Consider the following 21645-nt stretch of genomic DNA (forward strand, 5'->3'; position numbering starts at 1 on the left):
CACAAAGGTGAGAACTATTCTGCGTTAAGAACACCTTAATAATCTGACAGCCTTTTTCGTAGGACCTTTTTCAAGAACAAATTTCAGAAAGAACATATTGGTGAATGAGGCCCATAATGTGTTCAAGAATACCTCTTACAATTATTCTTAAGAAAAGAGGTAAAAATGATATATAAGAATTCTTGAAAAGTTATTTGAAGAATCACTTGTATAATAACAACATGAGAATAATTTGTCATAACATTTTTCTCAAGAAAAATAAGAAGAAACACATTTAAGGAGATTTTCTTTCTTAAGACACTTTGGTGAATCCGGCCCATGGTCTCTGGACGAAGAATAAAGATATGATCTCTGTGCAGCCTGCAGCTCTTAGCCAAGTGTCCCTAGTTATCTGCAACATGGATATGATTTATGTCCCAGAAAGGACTGAGCAGTGTTTCCCAGGCATTGTTGAAACACAGCGATACAATTTGCCTGAGTTAGCCTTCAGGGTCACACGGTCACACAGTTTACTCACACACACACACACACAGGGCTGCACGTACACAGAGCTGGTCAAGAAATATCACCATAGTGCATCTAGTGTGATTAATTATATATATACATATATATATATACTCACACACACACATAAATATATGGATAGATAGATATTGCACAAAAATGTCTCTACTTGAAAAATTAGGATACTGTTGTACATTATAGGTTGTGCGAAATGTAGATCAATGTAAATGCTCTTGTACTAATTCTTCCCATTCAGCATAAAACAGTATTTAAAAAGCCTAAAATTGTTACTTGACAAATTTAGCATAATTAAGAAGCTACAGTGACATTTCAGCTTCATTTCAGCTAAAAAGTAGCCTCGAAATGGAAATTCAAGGAAACATTAGCTGGTGTTAAGAGGAATAACTTGTTTAATGAAGAAAATATGGATTACAAAGCAATCTTGGGTCAAAACTTTGTTTACTCGTAAAGCATGTTTACTGGCAGAAGAATGGCAAGAATGAGGGACACCAATTCCAGAATCTTGCAGGTCAGTAGTGGAGCAGAGGATCCAGAAGGTGAGCTTCAGCGAGCGGCCAGGGAGAAAGAAAAAATGATGAGTCAGTGTACATACAGTGTAATTAAACTCAATATTTTATACATGGCTGCTGTGGGATTGTGTAGTATACTCAAAAGGCTATTGTGGTAAGACAATCTTCAGTAGTTCTGAACTGTAATGTTTTGCTAGTTAAAATCATAGTGGAAGACATTTCCTAAAATATGTGTAAAACAATGCTTTTCTTACAACACATTCAGTTTTAACTTTGCTATACAGAAGTGAGATAATATATAGTATTTTTCCAAACGTATTGGAATACACTGAAAATGCGTTTATTGCTAAATGTGTACCTCATCTGGCCGACTTCTATCTGAATAATAACATTAATGCCATTTGGAAGGCTGTCTGACAGGTTATGATACGATTTTTAGCCATCACAGTTTTTTCTTTGCTCCAATATCCTCACTATTCCAGATAAAGATGCCTATAATGTTCTTGGCTTTGGTATAGAGTTAAAAGTAAAAATTATTTGGAAGGTTTTTGCGGTAAACTTAAAGATAGCAGATGAAAGATAATGTAATTTGCCTGGTTTTATTTTGGAATGGAGCTAACATGCATAGTCAAAATGCGAATTACAGACACTTTCTTATTTTCTTATTTGTTAATCATCTTGAGAGCGTCTATTAAATCAGCTGGTGTATGTTAGTCTGTGCAGCATTTCAGTCTTTCTGTAGGCCTAGCTACAAATTCATAGCAGAAACTGTCCCACTGAAGTTTGCTATATCATTGTGCTAAGCTACCATCTGCTTCACTTGACTCACGTGAGTTTTATGAATCTTGAGTGAAATTCAGGTGAAATTATGTCAGTAAGTGATGTTGTTGTGCAGATGGTGCATGGTGTAGCAGCACCTTGACACCTTTAAAGATTTTGACTTTGAGCTTATAAAGGCCATAAATTGATAAATGTGGTCTTTACTTAGTAGGGTTCCTTCAAATTTAGCTTTAGTTTAATAAGAAAATAACTATTAAACAACTATCTGAACCTGAAGAAATGTATGTTTTTTGTGAGGAGCAAAGGAGACATAAATAACCTTTTAAGGAGAGGTTCTAGAACCCTTTTAAAATGGTGCTAAGTGTATGAAACTCAACAAAATCAACTCTTAGTAAAATGCTATAAGAACACTCATAGTATAGTAGCCATAGTTACCTGGTAGAGAAGTAGCAGTCATGGTTGCTCAGAAAGCCTGAATGTGTTAAAGTGATTCTTTTATATTCAGCTTCCTCAGTTGAAACACGACTGACGTTCTGCACTCTGAAGACCTCAGTTGGGGAAATAAGCTGTTCAATTTCCTCAGAAGTGCACGTGTAGTTCTCAACATTAACCACGGAACAGGAGGTGATGTAGAACAGCGTGCCTTCACCTTCTGACTCAGCTGCTTCAATTTCAGAGCTCTGCTGAACTCTGGGATGAAGGAACCTCCCAAAACGCACCTCCTTCCCAATTTCTGCTGTATACTGGTTGCTTGTGCCAAAGTACACGGTGGAACATGTTTTGCCATGGTTAAGAAGTTGCAAAGCATCTGTTAGCAGAAAGTGAAGAGACTTGAAGGGAAATTCGTTGTTGTATGTTGTGGCGTTGCTGCCTTTGGTCTGAACCAGTCTGTTGAACGTCTTTCGGAATTGAACTCCAGAATTCCCATAAGCCTGCAGTGCAGCCAAGTGATGAGGTGTTGCACCATAAATTTGCTTCTCACAAGTCCCACCGTGACCCCTCCACATCTCTGCAAAATCCTTTCTGGCCTTGAGGTCTTTCTGCAACAGGCCGCCTGGTGCTGTAATAGTCTGTATCATTTTGTCACGACACTCTGAGAAGGTGTCATCGACAGCATCAGGAGCCATGTCCAGCATTCTCTTCTCTGCAGTGACCTACACAATTAAGAGAAGCTATAATGGAGCACATGGATCTTAGTGTAGGGGTCAGGCTGTCCCAGAGGACAGAAGATATATGGATAGATAGATGATAGATAGACTGAATTTATGAAGATGGTGAAGAGAATTAGGAGAACCACACCTTTTAAAAGGGGTTCTTCAAGGGTTTTTAATATAGGCAATGGTTATATATAGAATCATTATGTCTCTAAGAACTATTTTAATGCTTAAATTGTTTCTTGTGTAGTTGCAAGGCTCAACTCAATGATAGAGAACCTTTTTTATATGATTTTTAATCTCACGCAGAGAAGTCATTAAGCCTTTTTTGGTACAATATGGAACTCTTTTTGATAACAGTGAGTATATAAGAAACCCAATGAACCACATTTGGAAAGCTGCTGTGTTGATATGTAAGATTTCTGTAGAATTAGGAAAATGATTGAATAAGAAATTAGTGTAAAACATCTTAAGTGTAAGCCTAAATTTTAAATGCTGAAACACACATTATCTTAAGTAAAATTCAAGTGCTAAATTTTGAAAATGTACATTTAAATTGCTTAAAGTTCTGAAACTTAAACCTTGGGGTCTACAACTCATTTTGCAATTATGATTTTTTTCAGTTTCGATTTAAACATTGTCCTAAAGAGATTTTAAACTCACTTAAGATAAAAAAGAGAACTTTAGGCCAAAATTCACTGAAGACGTTTTGGTGACACTTTATTTTGAGTGGTCCTTTTTAGATGAAACAAACACTCAACAGACTCTCGGTAACATGTCAGAAATATAGGATTGTTAGGATTAGGTTCTGAGTTGAGGTTATGGTTAGGGTTAGGACTAGGGCCAGGGTTAGGGTCAGGTTTTGGGTAAGGTTGGTTTTTTGTGTAATGGAAGTAACATATTAACAATACATCTACTCAATGTAAGTAATGAATCACCAGAACATCTACAAGATATTTACTTCAATGTACTGAGATGCTTCACTACTGCTACTTCACTGATATGTTGTTGATGTGTTACTGATAATCTGTTAAGAGTTTATTAATTAACTACAAAGGCCCACTCAAAATAATGTGTTACCAGAGTTTTATGCAAGTGCCAGGATTGCAGTCCAAAATTTGATATAACTAGATCACTCCAACCTGAAACGAACGTAGTGGCAAATTTAATATCTCTATTGATTATGTGACTTGAGAACAATTTCAAACTGTTTCATGAATGTTTTCATTCATGTGAATCTGAAGGTTGCATTAGTCTGTGGTTTTGATAAATGGTATTGGGTTCATCACTGGTTTAAAGAAAACAGAGCAAACATTGAAATAATGTTTTTTACCTTTATATATCAGAACCAGAGACAAAGAAGTCTTACAAATCCTTAGAAGTTCATGCAAAGAACTTACATTGTGGATGAGCACGGGGAGGAACATCAGCAGAAAGAGACTCAAATTCTGACCTCCCATTATATCGGTCCACTCATCTTTGCCAAGGTAAAATGAGCACAGAATCAAAAAGGAGAAAAAAGTTACCAAATTAACACTGGGGCCTATAAACATTCTTTTACAGAACTTAGTTAAGCCAGCCACAGTTGGATTTTACCATTTAAACATAGCCAGAAATATGTTATTTCCCAGACAAGGATTAAGCCTCGTCCTGAACTACACAGCATTCTGAATGAAATTTCCCCATTGAAAGGATTAGGCTTAATCCTTGTCTAGGAAACTGGCCTGTGAACTGTGTACATGACTCAAACCTGGTAAGCTCCAACTGTGACCACAAGGGAGCAACACTAGACAAGAAACTAGAGAAAGGGAAGGGAGGGAGCAGAGTTTTCTGAAGTAAACAAGCCGAGAATGACCCACTGGCAATGTGGCTGTGGTCAGATAGCACGTTTAACAGCTTTAATCAGCAGAAAAACTGCTTAGCTGATAATAAGTAAGTATAATTTAGCAGTTTACAGTAAGTATACACGCAGTTTTGCAGTTTTTCTGGTCCAGAAGTGAAATGCTCAATGAAAAATTAGATGACGTGCAACATTGTTACAAACTAAATGGAACAACTTTTTCAATGTATTTCTAAATCACTAGATCAGTGTTGCTGCATGCTAAGAAAACATGCTAGTACAGATTCCATATTCGTAAGAAGTAAGAAAACTTACTGCCTCTGGGACAATTCAGCTGCACGTCTAGACAAAGAAGAACATTTTGTACATGGTTGCCCAGTTTAAAAGTCCAGGCAGTTCTCCAGTAACCAGTTGGCTTTGTCCTTTATAGGGTGGGGAGAGGATTTAAGGGGACACAACCCCCATATCTACACTGCAGAAGTCACATGGAGCTGGTATAATACAGTAAATATACATGCTTAAAGTTCTGAAACTTAAACCTTGGGGTCTACAACTCATTTTGCAATTGCGATTTTTTTTATTTAAACATTGTCCTAAAGAGATTTTAAACTCATTTAAGGTAAAAAGAGAACTTTAGGCTAAAATTCACTGAAGACATTTTGGTGACACTTTATTTTGAGTGGTCCTTTTTAGATGAAACAGACTCTCAGTAACATGTAAGAAATATAGGAGGGTTAGGATTAGGTTAGCTGGTATAATACAGTAAATATACATTGTAAACATACATACAAAAATACAGTGTTTCGCATAATGGCTGGTCAGAAATAACAGAAACTGCCAATGATTGGATTTGACATTGTTTAAGGCACATATATAGACATATAAACTAACGGCCCATTACCAGCAGATTACCACCTTTCCAGCCTTGCAGCCTTTTGACCAAATATTATTGGTGTTGGTGATTTTAATGCATTGTGCTGCACTTTTATGGAGTTAGTTTTGTGCCAAAATGTTTAAGAGAAGATCCTGATGTTTGAGAGAGGAATGTTCTGGTTTGAGAGGACAGCGGTGGTCTGAGCGTGCAGCTAATGAACTTGAATGGACTTGTCAGCACGAAGTGCGCAGGTACAATCTGCACAACAATTCATCCCTTTCAGAGCTCATTGACTGTGTTTTTCCTCTCTTTCTTTTGCCGAGTTGAACAGCTGCCCATCCTGCTGCTGATGCTGCTGCCTCTGCTGCCTTGATCGGGTGCCACTGCTCACCGTGCAAACCTCACCCTCACAACCTGACCCCACTGAAGCTGCTGCTTCTGCTGCATGAACTGAACTATTCAAATTAATTGTTTCCTTCACGTTTTACCCTGTTTTTTGTACTATAATACTTTATACTAACAATGTTTACTATCCGGTGTCGACCAGAGGAGGATGGGTTTCCCTTCTGAGTCCTGGTTCCTCTCAAGGTTTCTTCCTGTTTCTCTTAGGGAGTTTTTCCTTGCCACTGTCGCCACTGGCTTGCTCATGGGGGCTTGGACCCGGACTTCTTTTTGTAATGCTCATTTCCTTGTAAAGCTGCTTTGTGACAACACCTGTTGTAAAAAGCGCTATATAAATAAACTTTACTTACTTACTTACTTACTTACTATTCATGCAAAACACTCATTTCTGCTCTCAGCTCCACAGCACATGCTCAACTTTCACATCTGCTCGCTGTAAAATGTCTGAACGTTTGTGTCAAAACTCCAGCCAATAAATAATAACATATTAATCGAACTAACATTGGTAGCTAGGCCTTATGTTTCCTACCTGAGGCTTAACGTTAACTAACTTCAAATAGTTTAACATTAATCAGCTAAGCTGATGTTACCAAGGTTTCTTTGAATGTAGCTAACAGTGTCTAACAGTGTTCTACTGAAAAGTCTGAACTCTCTTATAGCGCTTGTCTTCATAGGCTAATCTTGTTAATCCTGTATATTTATCTTGTATAATGGCAGAAACAATACTGATGCTGTGCAGTTTTATATGGACAAGAAAAAAACTCTTTTCAGTGAGATCAGGGAGTAATATAGTTCATCCAATTTTGTTTACTAGACATAATACTGTTTTCTAAAGGCCATACATGTTTTTTCCTCTGTTTGGTGTTCACACATCGGTTACTGTAAATCATTGATTAAAAATATCAAGCACACAAACTATAAATATAACGGATATTTCTTCTCATTCTCAGCTCTTTGCTACCATCTCTGGATTTCCACCAATCCCTTGGAATAAGCAGTATACTCTAAAACGCAAACATAAAAACCGGATGATTCTCAAACTCACTGTTAAAAGACTTAATTGACTGACTTATCATCTGTTGTCAGCATTTCACAGCATTAATGCAGTTAATATACTGGATGCAAAGTTTAGGTTATCAAAACACACTGATGTCTGATTCAAACCAACCTACTGTTGATGGGTGCTAAATAACAACAGGAAAATACATTATGTATGGGCCTTAGAAAAGAAGTACAGTATTATGTCTAGTAAAGAAAATAGGATGAACTATATAACTCCCTGTACTCACTGATTTTTTTTTTTGTCCATATAAAACTGCACGGCATCAGTATTGTTTTGAATGACGCCATTATACAAGATAAATCTCTCACACATCTTTTCAAAAGCAATAACAAATAAAGTCCATGTTGTTGTTTTTTTTTCTTTTATGAAAAGTGATGGGATCTGTACTTTAACTTTAAATAAAATTATCAAAACTAGCATTTAAATGAGCACATAAAATCCCTGTGTCCACCTAATATGGTGACTTTAGCCTGTCCCACCTCACTGACATAGAAATTCTCTATGTTATATTTTCATTAAAATCTTCCGCTAACACCATACAACCATGACAGTGTTTTTGGCTAAGATCCAAGCAATTTTATGTTAAATTAATAATTTTTTTACTATTAATTTACAACCTTATTTCCAAAAAAGTTGGAAAAGCTGTGCAAAATGTAAATAAAAACAAAATGCACTGATGTGCAAATCATGTAAAACATATTTTCATTGAAAATAGTACAACAACAACATATCAAATGTTGAAACTGAGAATTTTTATTGTTTTTTGAAAATATTTGCCCATTTTGAATTTAATGCCAACAACACATTCCTAAAAAATTGGGCTGGGGGCAACAAAAGGCTGGTAAGTTGTGTAATGCTAAAAAAACACATGGTGATTCATTGGCAATAAGTCAGAAACATGATTGGGTATAAAAAGAGCATCTCAGAGAGGTGGAGTTTTTCAGAAGTAAAGATGAGGAGGGGTTCACCACTCTGAAAGACTGCGCAAGCACATAGTGCAACAATTCAAGAATAACATTTCTCAATGTAAAATAGCAAAGAACTTCTGCTTTTCAGCATCTACAGTAAATAATATTATTAAAAGATTCAGAGAATCTGGAGAAATCTCTGTATGCAAGGGACAAGGCCAAAAATCAGTATTTGCTGTCTGTGAACTTTGGGCCCTCAGGCGGCACTGCATTAAAAACAGACATGATTCTGTAGTGAAAATCACTGCATGGGCTCAGGAACACTTCTGAAAACCACTGTCTGTGAAAACAGTTTGTCGCTGCATCCACAAATGTAAATTAAATCTCTAAAATGCAAAAAAGAAATCATACACAAACAGGATCCAGAAATACTGCCACCATCTCTTGGCCAGAGCTCATTTAAAATGGACTGGGGAGAAGTGGAAAAGTGTCCTGTGCTCTGACAAATCAACAATTGAATTTTTTTTTGTGGAAATCATGGACACTGCGTCCTCCGGGCTAAAGGACACTCAGCTTGTTATCAGTGCACAGTTCAAAAGCCAGTATTCAGAATGGTGTAGAGGTGCATTAGTGCACATGGCATGGGTGATGTGCACATCTGTGAAGGCATCATTAATGCTGAACGATATATACATGTTTTGTCAACATATGTTGCCATCCAGATGACGTCTTTTTCAGGCTTTGCTTATTTCACCAAGACAATACCAAACCACATTCTGCATGCATTACAACAGCTCCGTATTGAAAGAGTCCAGGTGCTAAACTGGCCTGCCTGCAGTCCAGAAGTGTCACCCATTGAAAACAATTGGAGGGTTATGAAATGAAACATACAACAAAGGAGACCCTGAACTGTTGAGCAGCTGAAATCCAATATCAAACAATAATGGGAAAACATTTCACTATCAAAACTACAGCAACTGGTCTCCTCAGTTCCCAAACCCTTACAGAGAGTTGTTAAAAGAAGAGGTGACGGTGAAACACAGTGGTAAACATGCCCCTGTCCCAACTTTTTTGGATCATGTTGTTGGCATCAAGTTCAAAATGGGCATATATTTTTCAAAAAACAATAACATTTCTCAGTTTCAACATCTGATTTGTTGTCTTTGTAGTATTATCCTTTAAAAATATGGTTCACATGATTTGCATATCATTGCATTTTATTTTTATTTAAGCGTTCCAATTTTTTTGGAAATGGAGTATTTAACAATAAAGTCATTTTAACCTCCCACATTTTATGCACAACCCTGTTACCCAAGCCTGTTCCCCCTCTCCTGTAAAAAAATGGAACATTCGATTTATTATGACGTAAACAGGAATTTGCATCATCTTGTTGTTTTCTTCAGAACAACCGTCAGACAAGTAAATATTCTTATTCTATTTTCTCAATTTACACACACAAAAAATGAATGGCTCCATGGGTAACGCATTACCATTTAACCCTATTTTATTGAAAACATTTAGATTAAAACGAATTTTAAGCTTCATTAAAACAAAATTTTAAACTTCTTCTACTCTATGTTGTATATTTTATGTGTGTTTTTACTGCATTTATATCAACTTAATGGGGAATATGATCTCTGTCTTCAACCCTGTTACTCGCTTTAGCCCAGGTGTCAACCCTGCTATTCAGTCATTTTTGGTTAAAATAGTCTTAAAGCATTTCACTTAGTAAGTTATCAGAATTGTTAATTTGCTAAAAATGACAAAAATTGAGGTACTTTTTTGGATAGTGTTTAAAAGTCAGAACACATTTTTTTACTTACAGTGAGTGGTAGCACCCTCTTGTGGATAACATTGACACTGCTAAACACAGCTTTATACCTAACTGCAGTTATCAATCCAGTTATTATGACAGGCCTAGTTTTATCATGGTCTTCACTTATGCAGGAGATGTTTTACATTTACCCAGCAAACATAGATAGATCTTGGTCTGCGCATACTTTCGAAATGTTGTACACCGTCTCTCGATTAGTCTGTCCACAAGACAAACATCATATCATCAGTCAACAATCAGAATTTAAAACAGCAAACACTCATTGCAACAGCAATTGCATTGCAAAGGTCAGGATCTTTTAAGTATAGAAATAATACATGAAGAACAGTCTGCTGTCTAGTATTGTCGGATTGTTTGGGTCCCTCCACACTAAATTCATCACCTTAATGGACCTTGCTTTATACACAGGGCCACAGTCACACTGGAAAAGGAAAGGGCCTTCCACAACTGTTGGAACCATATAATTGTGTAAGTTTTGTCTCTGCATGTTGTAGCATTAACATTACCCTTCACTGGAACTAAGGAAAAGCAGCCCTAGACCATTATATTTGGCAATTTGCATGCTGATAGGTAGTGTTGTCTTACCTACATGTAGATATTGATCGCAGTAAAAGACAGCGTGCTAGTTACTGCCACAGTGATTTTATAAACAGCTCCTATTTACCATGCAGTTTTATCAATCTGGCCCACACTGCACCAAGAGTCACTCAGTCAGAAAACCTTGTATGTCCAAAAAAAGGAAAAATGTTGAAGACTGTCAATGGAAGTTAATGTATAGAGATTTCATTCTAAGATGTTTCGGAGCTTTTCTATTCACCCATTCATCATGAAATTTTGACATGACAACGATGGAGATGCAAGGTTTTGTTCCAAAATTCATGATATACTGTATAAAATGAAACAAACAGTGAAGTTGGTGCCATCGCTCTTTTAATTCCATAAAATCACATGAAAACAACATTTAAAAACAAGTAAACATTTTACAATCAATGCACAAAATATAGGGACAGCTTATTCACAAGATCATAATCAAATGCAGTGCTGAATAGTATTTGCCCCCTCCAGATTTCTTGTTTTTTTACATATTAGTCACACTTAGTTGTTTCAGATCTTCAGACTAAATGTAATAAAAAAAAAACAAAGACAATCTGAGTAAACCCAAAATACCCCAAATACATGAACAGATTAAAAAAGAAATTTATTGAAATACATCAGTCTGGGAAGTGACTGAGAGCCATTATCATCAAAAAAACTTGGAGCAGTGGTGAATGTTCCCAGGAAGTGGCCTGCTGACCAAAGTTGGCAACTTATCCAGGAAGTCATGAAAAAAACCCAACAAACCTCAAAGAAACTGCAGGCCTCACCCGCCACAGATAAGGTCAGTGCTCATGATTCCAACATTAGAAAACGACTGGACAAAAATGGTACCCATGGGAGAAATGCAGGGTAAAAACAACTGCTAACCAAGAGGAACATAAAAGCTCATCTCACACTTGCTAAAAAACACAATTTAGTTTGACAAATATGCAAATATAGAGACAATCATACTTTTTCACAGCACTACAAAAGAGTCTGTATACATTCATCAGTGCTAAAATACTACCAGCTTTATTTAGCAGCCTATTAATTTTTAGGTCTAGCTCAAAGATACATTCAAATCCAAGATGAATAGCTAAACACAATGTGCTCATGTATAAATTCAGTCCATGTATAGTATAAAATCTTAGTCTCTCTTAAACACAAATCTAAGTAACATTTGTCCACTTCCACTTCTCTCTTTCCGCTGAGGCACAGGAAGCAACGAAAGAAATTAAATCATATTTAACAATCTTATAAGAGTAATACTACCTTCCAAAGCACACACTTACTCCTTAGTCCGTACACTAAAAAGAGGCTCATTCATTCTCAATAAGAGCTTGTGATTTCCAGGGACAGCGTGCAGCATGAATGTTGGCAACATGAAGGCGTGGAGTCAGTGATGCAATAAAGTTAAGCAAAGTTTTATTTTATGCAAATTAGAATGAAGCAGTGTGCATCTTTTTTGGTTCCTAGATATTTGTTCCTACTAGAGATGGAGGAACAGCGGCCATGTTTTCAAAGCAAATCGACGGAACAACACTGTTTTCTTGTCATACTGACTGCACAGAATATGATGCACTACACAGAGGTTACAATTATAGACATGCAGTTACTCTCCACAATTTTTATTTTTAGCAGGATCACATCCGATTTTGGGTAACAACAAATCAATTTGTGGTCAAATTGATTTTGTATACATCCTGTAGCCACTGGTCAGTAAAGTACAGTGTATTGCCATGGCATTTGCTTGCTGTACATGAGACCATGGCAACCAAGTTCAGCTCAAGTTCAGAAACACCCACATTTGAGCAACAAAAGGCGATAAGTCACTGCCAGTGTGAATGCAGGTTAGTCTTACAGGGCCAGACATGATCTCATAGTGAAAACGACAGGGGACAGCCATGAGAAATTTTGGGTTAAGTGTGGTTTAAATGTGGGGCTTAACAAGGTCAAATTTCAGAACCACTCCAACACCTTGTGAAGGTGGAGCTCAAAATAGGGGGTGAGGGTCTGTTCATCATCATTGTCCAACTGACATCTAGCCTGTCATTAGTCTGTGGTTGTAATGTAAGTTAACATGGCTGAAAGGCCCCTAGATGTATGTTGTCAGTGTGGAGACCACATTACACGTCGTAAAGATAAACATTTAATCCCACAAAAGAAAAACAGGTCATTTGGCTAATAGCGTTTCGCTAGTTCGATTTGCTAGCTTGTGTTATCAGTTGTACTTCAGATGTTTACAAAAAACACAGGAATTTGGGAGTGGCTTTTAGAGGGGTTGCACCCTTTCCATGATGTGATAAACGAGAGTACATGTCTGGCCCTGTGAGACTAAAGATGACTATAATAATGTAACCCATGAGGTCCTTAGCAAATGTAGCAATTCTGCAGGTGTCGTTGTTGCTTGTATTTATACAGATGGATGTGTGAGTCACTGTGTAACAGTGCAGCAGTACAGACTCAGAAAGGACGCCATCAGTGCCAGAACCATAGAGCTCAGCAGTGGACTGGAGGATCCACCAGGAGGCCTTAAAAGAGACAAAAAGAAGAGAAAACAGACATGAACCATAAGGAATAGCCCAAAAATGCATTTTGCATGGCCTCAAAGGTTTTGAGCTGATACCCAGCTTCTGTGCTCAAATCCCAAAAGTCTATTTCTGTGTGTAAACACACTATAAGGTGTATCCTATGTTGATCATCTAGGTTTTGGCAGGCTAGTATGCAAAATATTAACACACAGCACCATTTTGCACTGAGGGAAGGCAGTGTCAGCATATTACTGCTATATTTAAACAACAATAGAATAAGTTTTGTCACAGCCTTCTTTGTATGGTTGTACTTATTAGAGGCAGCTCTCAGATCGAAGTGCAGCTTTATTTAAAGTGAACGAGAATCGGAAATTCATTTTCCTTCCTCACAGTGATGTGTTTCTGGGCATCACGGTGAGGCTCTGAGCCAGCTGAGCGTTTCGAAGGATGATGGCCGTTTAGGTAAAATATGTTATTTGCTCATTGGGACATTTGTGTGTGTGTGTTTTTTGCAAATACTACCTATATTTTTGTCAAACTGAGAAGCTTAATACCAGAGAGGCCAAACGGATCTTCTACTTCAACTCGAAGTAGCTAATTTGTCTCATACTGAGAGCTGTTAGTTAGCCGTGTGGGCTAATTAATCCTAACGAAGCAAGTTCAGCCAAGTTTAACTGGAGTTTTTCTCTGTTCGTGAACGGAACAGCAGGACTTATCAAATGTTTGAACGTTGCCATTCACCTAGACCATCACCCAGATAGCAGATCTCCCCTGGTTGCTGTGGACTTTCTGTCCAGGCCGAGGTCAAGTTCACAGCTCCCTATTTTTACTTTCACCCCTATTATTTCAATCTCTAATTTTCCTGGTTTGCCTTCTTTACACGCAGTTCATTTTATCTATACAATTTTTCATTTGTTCTGTGTTTTCTGGGTATAAAACGAGAGGCTGATGTAGGGGAAGCCTAATTTAAGTAAATTTGGTGACTGTTATGCTTAAAAGGGCTTGAGGCTATCCTGTATCAGGAACACCTAGGAGGGTTACAACCTCTAGTCTTTGCCAGCAGGAAGATGAGTAACTCAGAAAAGAATTACCTAATCCACCAGCTTGAGTTTTTGGCACTGAAGTGGACAATTGTGTACAGTTTCCAGGCTTTCTTAATGGGGCCACCACCAGGCTAAATGCCACTGGGCATTGTTGGCTTGAAGCACTAGCCAATTATGATTTTGACACACAGAATTGGCCCAGCAAGATCAACATGGATTCTGATTTGTTCTTGCGTAACCTGGCAGGGGAAGAGGACATTAAAGAGTGGGAGAGTACGCTGCAGACAGGGATGAGAGCTATCTGGGTAGTGAAGGACTATTAGCTATGTGAGGCAACAAGGAGCCACACCCGTGTGTGTTCCACATGTCTATACCAACCCCACACACCTAGAAGTGAACTCATTGGATTTGATGTCAAAAGCAGAGTTGATTCAAGCCCAGAAGGAGGATGTGGTTACTGGCATAGTAATGGAGTTCATGAAGGGGGGTGGATGACCAGAAGGTAGTTCAATCCCTGAAATACTGTTCAGAAGACTGTCTTGCACTCCTTGTATGACAAGATGGGCCATGTGGGAGTGGGAAGAACGAGTGACTTTCTGAGAAGTAGGCTCTACTGTCCCAAAATGGCAGCAGAATTGCAGAACACTGTGGGCAGTTTGCTTTAAAAACTCATAAAACTCATTGCAAAATGGTTGCTAACTTTACATCAGATCATCAGCAATAACCAGAGAGATCTGGTACGCACTGACTTGCTTTTCGGGCTCTAAGGGGGATATGCAATGTATTAGTGGTTACAGATCACATTACGTGTTATGTCCAGGCCTTCTTGACCAAGAATCAGACAGTCCTCACTATAGCTAAGACCCTGGTGGAGAAATACATTATGGCCGACTTGTAAGAATTTACTCCGAACACTGGCTACTCTACGTACTATTTATGTTTGAAGGGGAGGCCAGACTTCCCATGAATCTTTGTTTTGAAATGTCCTCTAATGGTGCTGCAGTAAAAAATCACATCCAGTATGTGAAGAAATTAAAGAGGGACCTGCAGGGAGCAGAACAGCTGGCTACTGAGGCTGCCAACGAGGTACATCAACAGAACAAGTAGGCTTATGATAGACAGGTAGACATCCTGTATCAACCTAGAAGGGTTGGGACATGGGAGACCAGGTGCTGGTGCAGAATTTTGGCCAGAAAGGGAAGTACAAGCGTCAGAGTCGATAGTGTCCCATAACCCTTGTACTGATGGAAGAACTGCCTCACTTGCCAGGGCATAGCTGACAGAGGATGCCTTTTGCCTATTGGCCAATCTATAAGGCTACATGGTTTGGATGCCCCTGACAAATCTGTGCAATGGAAGACATGTACCCAGAGCAAGAGGCTAAACAGATGGCTGACACTGCAAAGTGAAGAATCCCAAGAGTCCATAAAATCATCCTCAAACCTGGAGTGTAAAAGAATGTATAAGCCATATAAGATCTGCAGGCAGCACCTCTTGCAAAGGGCGTTGGCAAAGAGACCATCAAATGATGTTTCAAATAAGACAGAACCTCAGACCTGAGGGCATTAAAAGTGGTTGCTTGATGGAAGGAGAAGGTGGTGACCGCTCTCCCTTCACTGCTGAATCTGAGTCTGTATTTGAAAGGGGAATGGGCTCTGACATTAACTTCAGAGGGAGACATTGCTCTAGGCAAAACTCAAGGCAGGTTAGATCACAAGCTGTCCCTAAAAGAACTCTAAAACCAATTCAGTTAGATGGGGGACGATGTAGCCCACTGGGAAAGTTGTGTGTGTTTTTGCATATATTCCTGTGCCACTCCTGAGCATCGACAAATTGCTTGAACAAAAAAAATTTGTACAACATTATATTATAAAAATTACAGGAATTATAGGGAGTTGTGCCATGTAGCCTGGGCCCTGATGACGAAGGCAGGGGCCTGAATCTGCAATGGTGGTGAATCGCCAGTCCTCCTGCCAGCTCTCGCAACTGTCATCAGGGTCCAGGGGATGGGTACATGGCACAACTCCCAATAATGTTAACTTTACAGGAAAAAACAAAAAAAACGTCCCTAAAAGTCGCCCTGACTTTTAATGCAAAATAATGTAAAATGATTTTCTTCAAAAATTTTACACAATGTAAAAGACGGTTAATATATTCAAAAGATGTAGGAAAATAAAATTCTAAAAAGAGAAATACAAGATACATTTTTTTGGTTTGCTTTTGTTTGTTTTTTTTTTTCTTGACAATGCTGATTTACCAGTTGTTGGTTTTTTTTTGTTTTTTTATTTAGGTTACTCAACTATAGCACTTGTGAACATACTAGATAATATGTACTAAAACAGTATGTAGCTTGGAGAATTAGTGTTTAGTTTACAGTTGAATACAGCACCAGTTGTTAACAAGACAAAAAGAAAACAATGTGTTTTAGAGGTAATACAAAAGACTGGCATTGTTATGTCACATTTTTATAGTTAAAAAAAAAGCTACTCTGGTGAGGTAGCTCTTGTCAAATCTATTTTTTTCTATTCCCTGACTTTGAGCTGGAGTAAAATGGCATAATAATATAAAATAAAATACACAATCATGAAAACAGTATAATTTTTGCCTCACAATATAGGAGTTCTTCTTGTCAACACCCTTTTTTTCACAAATCGATCACTGCAGTTCACTCCTTAACCCTAGCTTAGAACTTTGTTATCAATTATAACACTTCTTATCTAATAACACTTCTATAAAGCTAATATGCTAGTTACGTAATTATGATTTTAATAGAAAACCAACAGTTAATCTGGTAGATATGTAGTCGTGAGTTTATTGGTAAACATGGTAGTCAATCTCTAAACTACAGTACTGACTAAAATATGCTGTAAATGAAAAAAATAACAAATCTTGGTCACTGTAGTAATATAGAATAACCTTATACTGTAATTAACTCATTAAGTATATTTAAGTATATAAGTAATATCTTTGACTTACCTTGGAAAAAGGTAGCAGTCATGGTTGCTCAGAAAGTGTGAATGTGTTAAAGTGATTAAGTTATATTCAGCTTCATCAGTTGAAACACGACTGACGTTCTGCACTCTGAAGACCTCAGTTGGGGAAATAAGCTGTTCAATTTCCTCAGAAGTGCACGTGTAGTTCTCAACATTAACCACAGAACAGGAGGTGATGTTGAACAGCGTGCCTTCATCTGCTGTGACAATATGTTCAATTTCAAGGCTTTCACGGATACTGGCACTGATGAACATTCCAAAACGCACCTCCTTCCCAATTTCTGCTGTATACTGGTTGCTTGTGCCAAAGTACACGGTGGTACATGTTTTGCTGTGGTTAAGAAGTTGTAAGGCATCTGTTAGCAGAAAGTGAAGAGACTTGAAGGGAAATTCGTCGTTGTATGTTGTGGCGTTGCTGCCTTTAGTCTGAACCAGTCTGTTAAATGTCTTTCGGAATTGAACTCCAGAATTCCCATAAGCCTGCAGTGCAGCCAAGTGAGGAGGTGTTGCACCATAAATTTGCTTCTCACAAGTTCCACCGTGATTCCTCCACATCTCTGTAAAATCCTTATTAGCCTTGAGCTCTTTCTGCAACAGGCCGCCTTGTGCTGTAATAGTCTGTATCATTTTGTCACGACACTTTAAGTAGGTGTCATCGACAGCATCAGGAGCCATGTCCAGCATTCTCTTCTCTGCAGTGACCTATGAAACAGACAAAAGGCTTAGCAATGAAGAAGAAAATACTGAAAAGATATAAACTGGAACTGCAGTACAGTCGTTACCAAGAATCTTTACTACAATAGAGGGATAAGAATAGCTGAAGCTTGCCTTACACTAATCTGATGAAACTTTTAAAGTTATCATGTTTGTGAGATCATTCCTACTCAAACAAGCAGGCTATTAATTTCAAGCAACATTCATTGCTGCAGTGTACACCAGGGGTTCTCAACCTTTTCCACCCCAAGGCCCACCTGTTTTTAAATATAAAGCTCAGCAGTTCATGAAAATCTTCACTATTGTTTTAAGGCTCGTCTGTTGTTTTTATCAGCCTGCAGGAATGAGAATCTGCAAAGAATCAGATGGTAAAACAGGCAAATTATACTGACAAACAGCACCGACATGCTACTAGTGGAAGAAAGTTGGCTCTACAGATTAATTGCCTCGATTCATCATAAAATGTATCCCACCAGCAGTGAATAAAACAGGGTTCGGCTGGAAGCGGACCTGTATTTGCCGGACCATTTCAGCTGTTTGTTGCAGACCCAAATACAGGAATGTTTACACACATTAAAACAGAGTGAACTAAAGAAAAAAGTTTGATATGTCCGCACCGAACAAGGCAGGAGAAAGCGCCCTGAGGAACGTCTCCATCTCTGGCTAACTGCACTGCATGTCTGAGGCTGTGTTGTCTCAAACTGATGATGTTTGACCAGCCTGCGACTGAGATGTTTTCATTTATAAGGCTCTGTTAATATTTATATTGGTTATAATTCAGAAATGTTTGATTCTTCATTTTTTTAATTATTAGGCTTAAGTAAACTTTTTTCCACTCATGTTTTTATGACTGGCCCACTACAAACTACTGCCTCCTCCAGAGTACAGTCCCGCGGACCACTAGAGGGTGCTTCATGGCCCACCGGTGGTCCATGGCCCACAGGTTGAGAAACCCTGGTGTAGACTGTAGGGTATTGCTTTAGTGTACTCATTTTTTTCATTAATATTACTTGACACATGTAATTGAGTTCAACTGAGTCCGTTGTGTTGTGTCACTGAAATACAGTGATTTGTCAGATTTACTTCAGAAATGTTTGGTCAATGCAGCCTTGATAAGTACAATGCAACATCTTTCTGGCACCCAGCACCATATTCTTTTACTTTTTTTTCTTTAGTTACTCTTTGTGTTATCTTTCCTCCTGGCCTATATTCCTCTCTGGGTGCATATTCTCTCCTTAAACACCTAGCCTTCTTGTTGGCTGTAAAAACGAGTTACCATGTATCTTGCTGCTAAGCGAGTTTCTACATGCTCAGGTTTCAGGGTTTGGAGGCTGTCACAGGGTGGTTATTGAACATTAAATGTACCATTTTCCACTGCAGTTATATATGCCCATGGAACTTGACTCCATGTTTATCACACTGTTCTACTTAAATCTGCACTACTTAAGATTTACACAAATCAGAACCTACATTACAAAATGTTCTTCTGCATGCTGCACGGAACAAAACATTTCCACCTTATCCACAAATCCTAATCCTAATCTAGCTGTTTAAAAAGTTAAAAGGTGCAAAAATGCCTGTTTCCTTTGGGAAAATGAATACAGTATAAACTAATTTAACACAATGTATTGGGCCTTAAGGACCATGTGGTATCTTTTTAGGGGAGTATTTACATTTTGTGAGAAAAAAAATGACTTTTTCTGACAGCATAACTACATTATGTAAATCAAAATAAGTGATCAAGTTAATTGTACGTGTAGTACTTTAAAATGGTATAAAAACAGTCTAGATAATTAGATATTTAATTGCATAGGTATATATACAATATGTAATATATAGAATTAGATAATTAAACTTTACTCAAATAACTTTCTTATGATTTATTTGAATTCTCTGAAGACATATTACAGGGGTGTAGGCAGAAATAAGTAGGTGGTCCATTCATGTCTTACCTCTGACACACTGAATAACATTAGATGTTTGCTTTGACATTTTCACAAAGCTACTTTCAGCCTTTGTGGCAAAAGAGCATTGTAAGTAACAAAATTGCAGAAAACTGACAACAATGTCCCAGGTACATCTTTTAACCACAGCTGGGGCTTCAAATTTAAACACTGGTGTGCTAATAATAAACCCAAGGTTTGAGGAAATGGCAGATAGCAATGGTTGTTGAGCGGTTTTTGGAGGGCTGGGAAAAGTAGGCAGAGCTTGGCAGAGAGAGCATAACAATTTGATTGGCCACAATTCAATAACAGCACTCACAGAAAACCAATTAAATTTCATTATCTTAAAAAAATCAACTAGTAAATATTCTTTACCCATTTGATTGGGTAGGCCTGTGATCAATATGGATGGGCCTAGCCATGGCTCTGCCCCTACCATGTTATCTGAGAAGCTACTTAAGAGTTTTGGGGCACTACTTGAAGTATCATTTAAAAATAAAATTAGCATTTCATTTTTTGAGTGACCGTTACAGCGCAATCACAATAAAACAACAAAGAGTATCACTGGTATCTTCAGTTAACAAAAACAGCTGTATAGTGTTATGAACGCAGCTTTAAATTTGTGAAGTGGAGACAAAGAGCTTACAGTGTATAAGAGCCCAGCAAGGAGTATCAGGAGAAAAGGATTCACACTCCAACATTCCATTCTGTCAGTTAGCCTACTCGCCTTCGCCGTGCCAAAATGAACACAGGAAATATGTGCGGAGAAGAGCTGTTAAACACAGAAAGTGAGACGAGAAAACATTATGAATATATCATAATCATATCAAACGTTGTATCTCAGAGAATGAGTTTTCTTGCAGAAATACTGTCGCTAATAATTTCAATTACAAAGTGAATTTGATTAAACAATGAAGAAATAATGAAAAAACTACTCAATGATTTCCAAACAACTGAAAAAATAGAAGATTGAAAGAACAACTTGGACTATCGACCAGAACTGACCACAAGCTTGCTGTATCAGTAAAAGACTATAAACAGAATATAGTATTTTTTTTGACACTTACCAGACCAAGCCTACAAGATCAAACTTCACGGAAAGCTCTGGTTACAATGTGTGCAGCACAGCGTCTGCAGGAGTGCCCATCCTTCAGAAGAAAACTCTGTTCTTATCAAGACTGGACATCAACAGTAACTCCCTGCTAGTGTCTTCCGCTGACCTGCGAAAGGAAATAACACAGGAAATTTCCCAGGCAACCACTGCCACTCAGTAAAAGGCTGACTCAACAATGACCAAAAATGTGGGTAAGTTAAGGTGGGGCTGATATCAAGAAAGAACATGCACACATAGCATAGAGTATGAGCTTTTCTGAGCTGCTTTTTTATGTGGTATATTCATTGCAGATTGTGCCCTGGAGCTTCCTGATATCAATATCTTTGAGCTTAAGTTTTTATTACACTTTTAAGATCTTTTCAGAAGAGGAATGATGCATTGAACAGGTTTGTTGTTTGCTAACTCATGCCTGAAATGATAAGAATAACTGAGACTACAACAAGCCTATAAATGCAGACATGATAGTATAATTCAACATCTCTTACTGAATGGGAATTTGTGGGGCTAAAGATTTGAACTGACTAGGGTTGAGCACTACAACTACAATACGGTGTCTCGTGGTTAAGGCCTCAGTATATTTCTTGTGGAAACAACGTTTGACTGGCTTCAGTGAACAACATGACATAATTGCGAAGCAAACAAGCAACCAAAGATGATGCCCATGGCAGCTGGGTCAACTCCGCAGATGGACAGACTACGCCACAAAGGCTATGATTCAACAGAGCAGAAGAGGCTCATAGGCACCAAAACAAACCACAGAAAGGCTTGCAATACATATGCTTTCATACAACCTTTGTGAGCTTCGTTCTGAAAGTATACCAAGGCCTTCAGGTCTGTTTTCA

The 21645-nt window shown here is 38.0% G+C and overlaps 2 protein-coding genes across 2 annotated transcripts; both read right to left on the bottom strand.

Moving 5' to 3' along the window:
* Positions 1-891: 891 nt before the first annotated feature.
* LOC118816564 (GPI-linked NAD(P)(+)--arginine ADP-ribosyltransferase 1-like) lies at positions 892-4487 on the bottom strand. The gene is made up of 3 exons (XM_036583006.1): positions 4369-4487; positions 2250-2968; positions 892-1066 (listed from the first exon to the last, which is right to left on the bottom strand). Exons 1-3 carry the CDS (start codon positions 4426-4428, stop codon positions 964-966), a joined length of 882 nt encoding a protein of 293 aa, XP_036438899.1. The 5' UTR covers positions 4429-4487; the 3' UTR covers positions 892-963.
* A 6323-nt stretch (positions 4488-10810) lies between these two features.
* Positions 10811-20971, bottom strand: LOC118816565 (ecto-ADP-ribosyltransferase 5-like). The gene is made up of 4 exons (XM_036583007.1): positions 20757-20971; positions 20336-20461; positions 17016-17734; positions 10811-12996 (listed from the first exon to the last, which is right to left on the bottom strand). The coding sequence occupies exons 2-4, from the start codon at positions 20393-20395 to the stop codon at positions 12900-12902; spliced, it is 876 nt and encodes a 291-aa protein (XP_036438900.1). The 5' UTR covers positions 20396-20461; positions 20757-20971; the 3' UTR covers positions 10811-12899.
* Positions 20972-21645: the final 674 nt, after the last annotated feature.

The sequence above is a fragment of the Colossoma macropomum genome, unplaced genomic scaffold (assembly GCF_904425465.1).
Source record: "Colossoma macropomum unplaced genomic scaffold, Colossoma_macropomum, whole genome shotgun sequence".
In the NCBI taxonomy this organism is placed as follows: domain Eukaryota; kingdom Metazoa; phylum Chordata; class Actinopteri; order Characiformes; family Serrasalmidae; genus Colossoma; species Colossoma macropomum.